Raw genomic sequence first — 10,204 nt, forward strand, 5'->3', positions numbered from 1 at the left:
CTGTTACAAACAGGCGACTCAACTACTTGCTGGATTTTATAGAAACTCAGGGCATGATGCGCTTCGGCTCCAGAACGGTAGAAACACATTCTTCTTTCAACCTTGTTTTACTAACGTGTTCGAGAAGTGGTTTCCCATGGAGACAAAGAGAGAGACACATCCATCTCCCATAGTTTCGAAGCCTCAGAGACAATGCTTAACGCACAAACATCTCTAGACACCTGGGAAATTATCTCAGTGGCACCACGAACTTCTTGTTACTCATGTCAATGGTACTGATATAAATACTGATACCAAAGGGCATTTACAAAACAGGTATTCTTGACTATTACTGGGTGCTCCAGATGTGACAAAGTCATTGGCCACAACACTCGGAGATTTTACGTATTTTCAGTATTTAGAGTCAGTCAAAGGATATAAAAAAAGCACTCCACACCTAGAAATCTGAAAATAAGCCATGGATAACCAGTGTTTTGGTTCTCTCCTTTCCTGGTCTTGAGATGCGTGGAGCAAGATAACCCGGTATATCCTTTGAGGTGTGTTAAATCACTACGCTAGGATTTCTGTCCGTAAAAGGAGTTTTCAAATTTTTCAAGAGAGAGCAGCTCTCTGGCCATCAATTCCTGACAAGGATTTGCTTTCTCCTTTTCTTTACAACCATATTCCGCATTTGTTTAACCACAAGGTATATCTCCTAGCTATGGGGCAAGACTGGAGTGGAGGAGGGGAGAACGGATGCTCTCTCTCAGACTTGCAAAGTCCAGGCTTGTCACTGCGTACACGGTCTCTGCTAATGGCCCCGTTGGCTCAGTGGCTTCCAGTCCCCTCCCTAAGCTCAGCCCCATTCTCTCTTCCTCAAGCATGGCTGTGACGGGAGGAAGCAGGCTTCTCCAAATGAGTGGGCTTGTTTCCACTATATGAGGCACTGTGGGAGAACCCACAACAGTGGGACTGGGCAGTGGATGGGGGATGTGGGCTTAGGCAAGCTTTGGCAGAGCATAGGGACTCTGAGGGGGCACTTGCAGACCTGCTGTAAATGGCATCAGGCGTTTTCAGAGCCTTCAGGGCAGGTGAGGGGAGAGAAAACAGATGCAAAAAGAAGAAAGGAAGCAACTTCAGAGAGGAAAAGGGGTCAGCAATGGCACACAGCTGTAGGTTCAATGTTCTGGATGAAAGGGGACCCTGAAGCTATGGAGAGAATTATCATGGCCAACCTGGGAAAGTGGGAGAGGACAAAATCCCATATTGGCTGGGGCAAGATAATGCCAGATAATCCAAGGAAGAGCTAGAGATAATGACTGGGAAGAGCCCTCTGTGTTACCCTTCACAAGCATAATGAAATGAAACGGGGCAGATTTGGTCTTTCCAAAAGAGCAACCCTTGCTTCTTGATCCTGATTACAGTTCAGTAATCCCAATGACAGTAGCAGAGCTTTGGATTCAGCATAACACCAGCACGAGCTGAGCTTTTATTCCTGACACATTGCCATTAAAATAAATGTGTAGATGCATTTGTGCACGTGCGTGCAAACAGAAGAAGGGTTACATGTATTACAGGCATGAGAGTGGACGAGGAAAGTGATGAGGTGTGTTTGCAACCTACACAGGCATCATGAGACCAAAGAGGGTCCCTGGGTAGGTAGACAAGGAGGACTCACACCAAAAGCTGGGAGCTTTCTTCCCCCACTTTGTCTGCCGTGCCCTTGTTCCCTGCACCCATGCGTGCAACAGCCGTGCTGAGAGACCCTTGGGCTGTGGCAGCAGGAGAGAGCTGCAGAGCAGGTGGTGCTGGCTGCCTGTGGCCAAAGAAGGTCAAGAAGCAGAGATCATCACCTGTCCTTGTCTTGGGGAAGGAACTGTCTGCTGTTGCGCTGACTTTGCTCACATCCCAGGGGCTTCACCAAGTAATGTCTGGTGGCCCTGCGTGGCCAGCCACTAACATCGTCACCAGCAGATGCGTAAATGCTTTGCAATAGAAGTCTTAACTTTTAACAACCCCCACTGTGGCCTGTGTCCCAGCACACGGGGATTCACCCGTGCCACTTGCAGAAGCCCCATCAGACCTGTTAACGTTGAAACACTGGCTCCTTAATGACACCTTGTGAAGCTCCTCTTGGGCGCCATGGGACCCTCCCCTGTGCCGTTTGGGCAGGCAGAGCCTCGGCCCGCTGGCTCCGCTGCCCCAAGTGCTGAGTAGGGTTGTGAGACCCACACGCTTGGTTCAGGCTCTGGCAGGCTGTTGCCTGCATGGCAGGTCAGGCACAGCCACCGCTACTGCTGTAGCGTTTTTTACCCATTTGCTGTCAGACAGAAGCTGGGGTTTCACCCTTTACTTAGCTCAGGTTCAGTTCCCTTCCTAGCCATTGCCTTCTGTGTTCTTTCATCCACTTCTCCATCTATAACTGCTTTCTGGAAGAGCCATTGTCACCTGCTCCTCCCTTCCCTGTTGTGCTCTTCAGCTCTGCCTCCGTGCCATCTTAGGGATGAACTGACTCCTGTCAGATACCCACACTGAAATCCCACTCCAATTCCAAACCCCAAATCCCAGAGGATGACCCATAAGGAGCAAAACAAACAGAGATTACCCCTGAGAAAACCACAATAGACTGTAGGGTGTAGAGATTGGGAAAAAGCATCTGATCACACAGCATACCAAAAATAAGCTGCAAGTTGCATGCTTAGATGTCCTCGTGGACCGGGCCTTTGTTGAAGTGTGAAAGGTGAAGTTCCTGTAGTCCTAGCCTGTGATGGCAATCATGCTCCGTGGTTTGAAGGAAGGTCTGGAAAGAAAGAGGCCAGCATTTTGTGCGCTTGGCTTGGATCAGTCATAAGGAGTCCACTGGGACATAACGGTGGGGTGGAGCACAGGCTCATGTTTTGTGGCCAAGGGGAGACACATTGTCAAGGATGAAAGCTCAGGAGGGATTAAGCTCACAGTTACTTTCAAAAGCAAAATGTCGTTAAAGATCAACTTCCTTCTAGTGATGCCTGTCACTTATCCTAATGAGTCAGGGCTAAGTTGTGCAGCAGTCTTTAAAATGGAACGGGCAAAATCTTGAGGGATGCTTGGAGTTAGCAGAAGTGCGTGCTCTGAGAGAGTTATTCTAATGTGTTTTGCACTGTGGTTAGAAAGGAGGTGATTTTAGCAGGACTTAGATTGCAGGTGTGCAGGAAGGGAGAACTTGGGATTCAAACACCGCCGTTCTCAGATGAGAAAGAGGTACTTACATGGGTGCCAAGTGACTTGATGTTTGCTCCTAATCTTGCCGAATCTGACCAGCGAGGAGGGACATGAGGGAGAGAAGTGGAAATAAGCCTTGGGAACGAGCAGGAAAAGATCCAGCCCCTGAGCAAGATTTTCGATCTGCATCCTGCAGATATATACTGCTCCCTCAAACTCTATGATGGGTGTGTGCAGCCAGCCCTAGATGAGACAGAACAGTGTTTTGCTGGGTAGCATAACTAGGGCAGATGCTTTCCAGTTGAGGAGCATCAGAGACACATCAGCTCCCCGGCTGGACTTTACTGCAACTTAGTCCTCTCCCACCAAGACAATGGGCACAAGTCACAATAGCAAGAGCAAGTCACAGTCATCGTTGTCCTTTCTCTGGCCATGTTTCAGATTTATTGACTGTAACCTACTGACATAGAGTGGAAGGGTATAGGAGAGCCCGTCTGTTCAGAGAACTGGTACACTCCAGATGAACAAGGTGTTCCTTGGTCTCACACCAAGAGCCAATAGGAGAAAAGTCACAAACGCAGCTGTGTTGTCCAACTTTCTCAGCTTGAATGGAGCAAGAAAGGACATGGAGCTAATAGCCACCAGCTCGAGGGCCCAGGGGCACTCTGTGGTCTGATGAAACTGCAGGAGCTTTGTTGCTGGAGGAGAGGCCATCACCAGCTGTGCTGAAGCAGAGTTTTTCTTCATTGAAAGGCTCGACACCCACCAGGTTGTAAAACAAGACCATTCTTCTTCTCTACACAGGGTGGTACAAAATGAGGAACTGAATAATGTTCTTCAGGACCACAATGGTGTTGTCAGGGTCTGGCAAGAATGACACAGACATGCAAAGGAGTGTGAGTCAGGAGGTACCCTGCTTCTGAAACGGGATGCTGGGCCAGGTGACTCCCAGAGGTCCCTTGCAGTCAAACTTCTTCTATGGGTCTCTGTGTGCAGGAATTATCTCTGGATCTGAGGAGAAAGCAAATGCAGGGATAAGGAAGGACAATAAAGGCCGTGCAACTCTCTTACAGGCCCAGTTATCCAAACGTTGTAGATACCATCCTGATGCTGATGTTTTTCCTGCTGAAATCAGGAATGATCCACTTTAGGGAATGGTTATTTCTTTATTCCCATCTGTTTTTCATTTTCAAAATTCAATCAGATTTTTAATATAATTTTTTTTTATGGCGTGGCTGCCTTGGAAATGGGCATTTGGCCCCTCAGTCATCTCACTGTTACAGAAAGAGCTACAGTGATTGTCCAGCTTTGTAAATGTAACTCCGGATGTTGTAGTTTGAATTTCGGGTGCTCTTTTTCATTTTCAGTTCTGCTTTTCTCATGTTCCGTAGAAAAAGCCAGACTTCTACAGGGAACAAGTAGGAATGGACTAGTGTATCTGGTTTATCGCTGCTCAGGATTAGAACATCAGCAATAGTCTCCTCTGGTAGATGAACAACTGTTCAAACCAGACGGTAAGTGGTTAACTGATTTTTGACATTTAGTGTGTTCACATTATTGAACGCAGTCATGGCGGTGCCTGTTGCTAACGGTGGTGCCAGCTTTCTCATTTCTCTTATTTTAAAAAAGGACGTCTGTTTCAACTGTTAGATATTTCACGGGAAATTTTCAAGAGGTACCTGCAGATATTCTCGTGAATGAACATATAAGGTGGGAACTTTCAAAGATGTTTTCAGGATGAGGGATGGGGAGATTTTTTTCTTCTCCTCTAAACTTGTGCCAGGTAGAAAGATGCAGGTTTAATGGACTTTCCAGAGGAATTACGTGTTGAATGCAGTCCATCAGTGTGAAAATGCATCCCAGTTATTTCCTAGAAGGGATGATCCTGCAGGCACTTAATTCCATGAAAGCGGATAAACCGGTGCAATATATGGCACTTTTTAGCCACTAGACCTCCTAGTTAGATTTGTAAACACAAAGACCGGGGAAGATTTTCCAAAGCATAATTGTCAGCAAAGAGAGTTGTAGGAAGAAAGACGTTTGAAATGTAGGTAAAGGGGAAGGCACAAAGGGCCAATGCAAGAACTACACTGCAGAGTGCAGATGCCTTAGCTAGCTCGGCTGAAGGAACTGCTGCAGGTAAACTGCCTGGTAAAGCCACGCAAAGTTAGTTTCTACACTGCAGTGATTGTCATGTTTACTTCCTATGACTTCGTGTATCCATATGTATATATTTTCCACTGAGTGACCTTCATCCTGATCAGCCTGAGAGGGGACATCATCAAGGATTTTTGTGCTGTTTGTACTTGTGTGAGTGCTTTGTTTTCAATCAGTGTGGATCTATGTGACAGGGCATATGTATTCATGTGTATATGTGCCAGCTGGAAAAGCTGCTCAGCCTCTCTTCTTGGCTGAACATGGGGACATAGAGCTGCAGGAGTGTTGTACTGCATCTACATACTGGATTTGGTAACTCCTAACAGTAGGATTTATCCTATGCTAATATCTCAGAAACAAAAATCTCTTTGTGCTATTGGAGGCAGGGAAATTCTGAGAGTCAGCAAAGGCATAAAGGGGAAAGTGATGGAGGAGACTGTGTTTAACAGAAAAGAAACTCATATGAATGAAGGGCCAGTAAGTACAATGCCATGCCCATTTCAGAATAAAGTGGTGTTTATTTCAGGAGGGATCTCCAGAGTTCAGGTATAGAACTCTGGGGATTTATACTCGAGATTAATTTTCATATTGTCTGTTGGCAATCAAAACAGTGTCCCTTCAGACATATTATACAGAAAACTTTGCCTTTAAAAACAAATGAATGTAAGGAGTGCAACAGTTCTTTGTTTTGCCTGTTGTCTGAAAAAATACACATAACTTTCTAAAAAGGCTTCCCCGATCAAAAACAGAGAGCTGAACAAATCACATTTCTCCAGATGCTACAGGTAAGGAAACTCTTCTGTATAAATGTTAGTAACATTCTGTGCTGGTTTGACTAAAATGAGTTAATTTTCTTCATGCAGATAGAGACCTTTTTTTTTCCATAGCTAGCACAGCTGTTGTCTGAATTTAGTTTGAGAGCAAAAGATAACACCCCAGGACAGAGTTAATGTTTTTAATTGCTCTGGTCTGAGAGCCAAGGACACTCTGAGTGGTCTGACCACAGGTCTGAGGCAGCTGGGAAGGGGGGCATAGATGGGGCAGAGCTTAACTGACATCCAGACTGATCAATAATAATATTCCATGCCATTAGCGTCATGCTTCATATTGAAGGAGAGTCAGGATCTTCTTGCGCTCTCACGCTCTCTCATGCTCTCTTTGTCAGAGCTGGGATGGAGACCTGTTTGGTGGAGTTCTGTTTGGGACTTTCTTTAGTTCAGCCTTTTGCCATCCTGCAAAAGGCATCCTTTGTTCAGCAATCTGAAGTGAAGTTAGGTATAGAATAATGGATCAAACAACTGAAGATTCAATATGAATGCATTTCAATAAGGTAAGCAATGGATTAGAAATGCTAGTTGGTTTAATGGTAAAACTGGAATTATTTTGTGAACTGTGCATTCATTTAACGTGGACTTAATTTAAAATAACTGCTTTCAAGACATTCTGTCTTCACCTTAATTGACACCCGTCATCTACATCATGATGGAGAGTTGTTATTTTGTCCAACATGTAACCTCCCCCCCGCCAAAAAAAAGAACCCCACAACAACCCAGAAAAAGAAAGACAACAAAGGCAAGCTATACAGTAAAGTTCCGGAAGATTATTCAAAACTGCTCAAAGTTTGTGCAGATATTAGAGAGATTAGATCTTGCAATTCAGATACACATTGCTCAATATGGTGAGGGTAGTATGCACCTTCCACTGGAGTCAGAGGGAAAAGAGGGAGAACAGAGCTGCAGTGTGAAGAGTAAAGGGAAGAACATTCTTAGGAAAACTTTCAATTTTCTTTCTTCCAGATCTCTATGGTTGCAGTTTGTGCTGCCTCGCCTCCAGCACAGCATGCAGAATGAAACATCTGTCACAGAATTCATCCTCCTGGGGTTCTCCAGCAACCCAGCCCTGCGGCTCTGCCTCTTTAGTCTTTTCTCTGTCCTCTATTCTGCCACTCTGATGGGAAACACACTTGTCTTTGTGCTTATCTGCCTGGACTACCGACTCCACAGTCCCATGTATTTCTTCCTCTGCCACCTCTCCGTTGTGGACATCTGCTACGCCTCCAACAATGTCCCCCATATGCTGAGGAACCTCCTTGGACAGGGCAGAACCATCTCCTTTGCTGGGTGTGGGACACAGATACATCTTTATTTAATCTTTGCACTTACAGAGTGCATACTGCTGGCCGTGATGTCTTATGATCGCTATGTGGCAATCTGCCATCCCCTCCGCTATGCCCTCATCATGAACCGACGGGTGTGCCTCACCCTCGCTGCAGTTTCGTGGGCTTTTGGGTTCATATTTGGTACACTACAAGCCTCTCTTGCTTTACACCTGCCTTTCTGTGGTCCCTGTGAGGTTGACCACTTCTTCTGTGAAATTCTTGCTGTCTTACAGCTGGCCTGCACTGACACTACTGCCAATAAAATCCTGATCTTTGCTGTTTGCGTATGCTTCCTGCTCTTCCCTTTAGCCTTAATTCTAATTTCCTACCTGCACATCCTGTCCACCATTCTGCCCATCCACTCTGTAGCAGGATGGCACAAAACCTTCTCCACCTGTGGCTCCCATCTGACCGTGGTGAGTCTGTTTTATGGAAATGCCATCTTTATGTACATGTGGCCTGGGAGCAGCAACTCACCTGGGATGGAGAAAGTACTTTCCCTTTTCTACAGTCTTGTCAGCCCCAGTTTGAACCCGCTGATTTACACTCTGAGGAACAAGCAGGTGAAGGAAGCCTTGCTGAAGCTTCAGATGAGGAAAAGAGTGTTTCTTTCCATGTAGTTCCGGCTCTAGGCTTTCACCTGTCTCTTGTCTTTCTGCTTTTTCTTCTTGAGCCCTTTGGGTATTCCTCGCTGAGTTTTAAGTGGTTAAAATGTAGCAGAAGATATGTTTCTCTATACAGCCTAATGAATACCACAACACAAAATGTCTAATTATTATTCCTTTTATCAGAGATAACTAATTCTTCTTCCTCATATGTGGCCATCCTAGGTAGGTCACGTGTTTTACCAGAACTATTGACTGATCTGGAAAAAACAGTCTATCTTCTTGGTTCTAACTAGCAGTCAGAATAAAATACTGTTGTAGTGGGATTTTTTTCCGAGTATATCGGTAGACCTAATTTCTATTAGGATGAGAGGAAATGGCCTCAAGTTGCAGCAGGAGAGGTTTAGATTGGATAGTAGGAAAAAATTCTTCACAGAAAGGGTTATCAAACATTGGAACAGTCTGCCCAGGAAAGTGGTTGAGTCACTATCCCTGAAGGTATTTAGAAGACATGTAGTTGTGGTGCTTAGAGATATGGTTTAGTGGCGGACCTGGCAGTGCTAGGTTAACAGTTGGACTCCATGATCTTAAAGGTCTTTCCAACCTAAACAATTCTATGATTCTAATAAGACATTAATTTTTCCTATCATATTTGTATTAACTATATCCTTAGGATGCTACATCTTCAAGTCTATTTTTAGAAAGAAAAAAGAGAGAAAACATTTTGCTAACAGGCTTTCCTTCTCAGGAGAGTTAAGGAGCCTGTGAGGAGTTCTGCTTCTGCACACATTAGAGTCTGACACCTTTCACATAGGAAGTAAACATGACAATCACTGCAGTGTAGAAACTAACTTTGCGTGGCTTTACCAGGCAGTTTACCTGCAGCAGTTCCTTCAGCCAAGCTAGCTAAGGCATCTGCACTCTGCAGTGTAGTTCTTGCATTGGCCCTTTGTGCCTTCCCCTTTACCTACATTTCAAACGTCTTTCTTCCTACAACTCTCTTTGCTGACAATTATGCTTTGGAAAATCTTCCCCGGTCTTTGTGTTTACAAATCTAACTAGGAGGTCTAGTGGCTAAAAAGTGCCATATATTGCACCGGTTTATCCGCTTTCATGGAATTAAGTGCCTGCAGGATCATCCCTTCTAGGAAATAACTGGGATGCATTTTCACACTGATGGACTGCATTCAACACGTAATTCCTCTGGAAAGTCCATTAAACCTGCATCTTTCTACCTGGCACAAGTTTAGAGGAGAAGAAAAAAATCTCCCCATCCCTCATCCTGAAAACATCTTTGAAAGTTCCCACCTTATGTGTTCATTCACGAGAATATCTGCAGGTACCTCTTGAAAATTTCCCGTGAAATATCTAACAGTTGAAACAGACGTCCTTCTTTAAAATAAGAGAAATGAGAAAGCTGGCACCACCGTTAGCAACAGGCACCGCCATGACTGCGTTCAATAATGTGAACACACTAAATGTCAAAAATCAGTTAACCACTTACCGTCTGGTTTGAACAGTTGTTCATCTACCAGAGGAGACTATTGCTGATGTTCTAATCCTGAGCAGCGATAAACCAGATACACTAGTCCATTCCTACTTGTTCCCTGTAGAAGTCTGGCTTTTTCTACGGAACATGAGAAAAGCAGAACTGAAAATGAAAAAGAGCACCCGAAATTCAAACTACAACATCCGGAGTTACATTTACAAAGCTGGACAATCACTGTAGCTCTTTCTGTAACAGTGAGATGACTGAGGGGCCAAATGCCCATTTCCAAGGCAGCCACGCCATAAAAAAAATTATAACATCTTAAAAATCTGATTGAATTTTGAAAATGAAAAACAGATGGGAATAAAGAAATAACCATTCCCTAAAGTGGATCATTCCTGATTTCAGCAGGAAAAACATCAGCATCAGGATGGTATCTACAACGTTTGGATAACTGGGCCTGTAAGAGAGTTGCACGGCCTTTATTGTCCTTCCTTATCCCTGCATTTGCTTTCTCCTCAGATCCAGAGATAATTCCTGCACACAGAGACCCATAGAAGAAGTTTGACTGCAAGGGACCTCTGGGAGTCACCTGGCCCAGCATCCCGTTTCAGA

At 44.8% G+C, this 10,204-nt stretch overlaps 1 protein-coding gene across 2 annotated transcripts; it reads left to right on the forward strand.

The window, feature by feature from the left end:
• The first annotated feature begins 962 nt into the window (after positions 1-962).
• Positions 963-8,115, forward strand: LOC135995288 (olfactory receptor 2A2-like). 2 transcript variants are annotated; one of them, XM_065646494.1, is made up of 2 exons: positions 963-971; positions 7,183-8,115. In XM_065646494.1, exons 1-2 carry the CDS (start codon positions 963-965, stop codon positions 8,113-8,115), a joined length of 942 nt encoding a protein of 313 aa, XP_065502566.1. The 2 variants fall into 2 exon arrangements, with proteins under 2 accessions (XP_065502566.1, XP_065502575.1); XM_065646503.1 differs by lacking the exon at positions 963-971 and having other exon boundaries at positions 7,177-8,115.
• Positions 8,116-10,204: the final 2,089 nt, after the last annotated feature.

The sequence above is a fragment of the Caloenas nicobarica genome, chromosome 1 (assembly GCF_036013445.1).
Source record: "Caloenas nicobarica isolate bCalNic1 chromosome 1, bCalNic1.hap1, whole genome shotgun sequence".
In the NCBI taxonomy this organism is placed as follows: domain Eukaryota; kingdom Metazoa; phylum Chordata; class Aves; order Columbiformes; family Columbidae; genus Caloenas; species Caloenas nicobarica.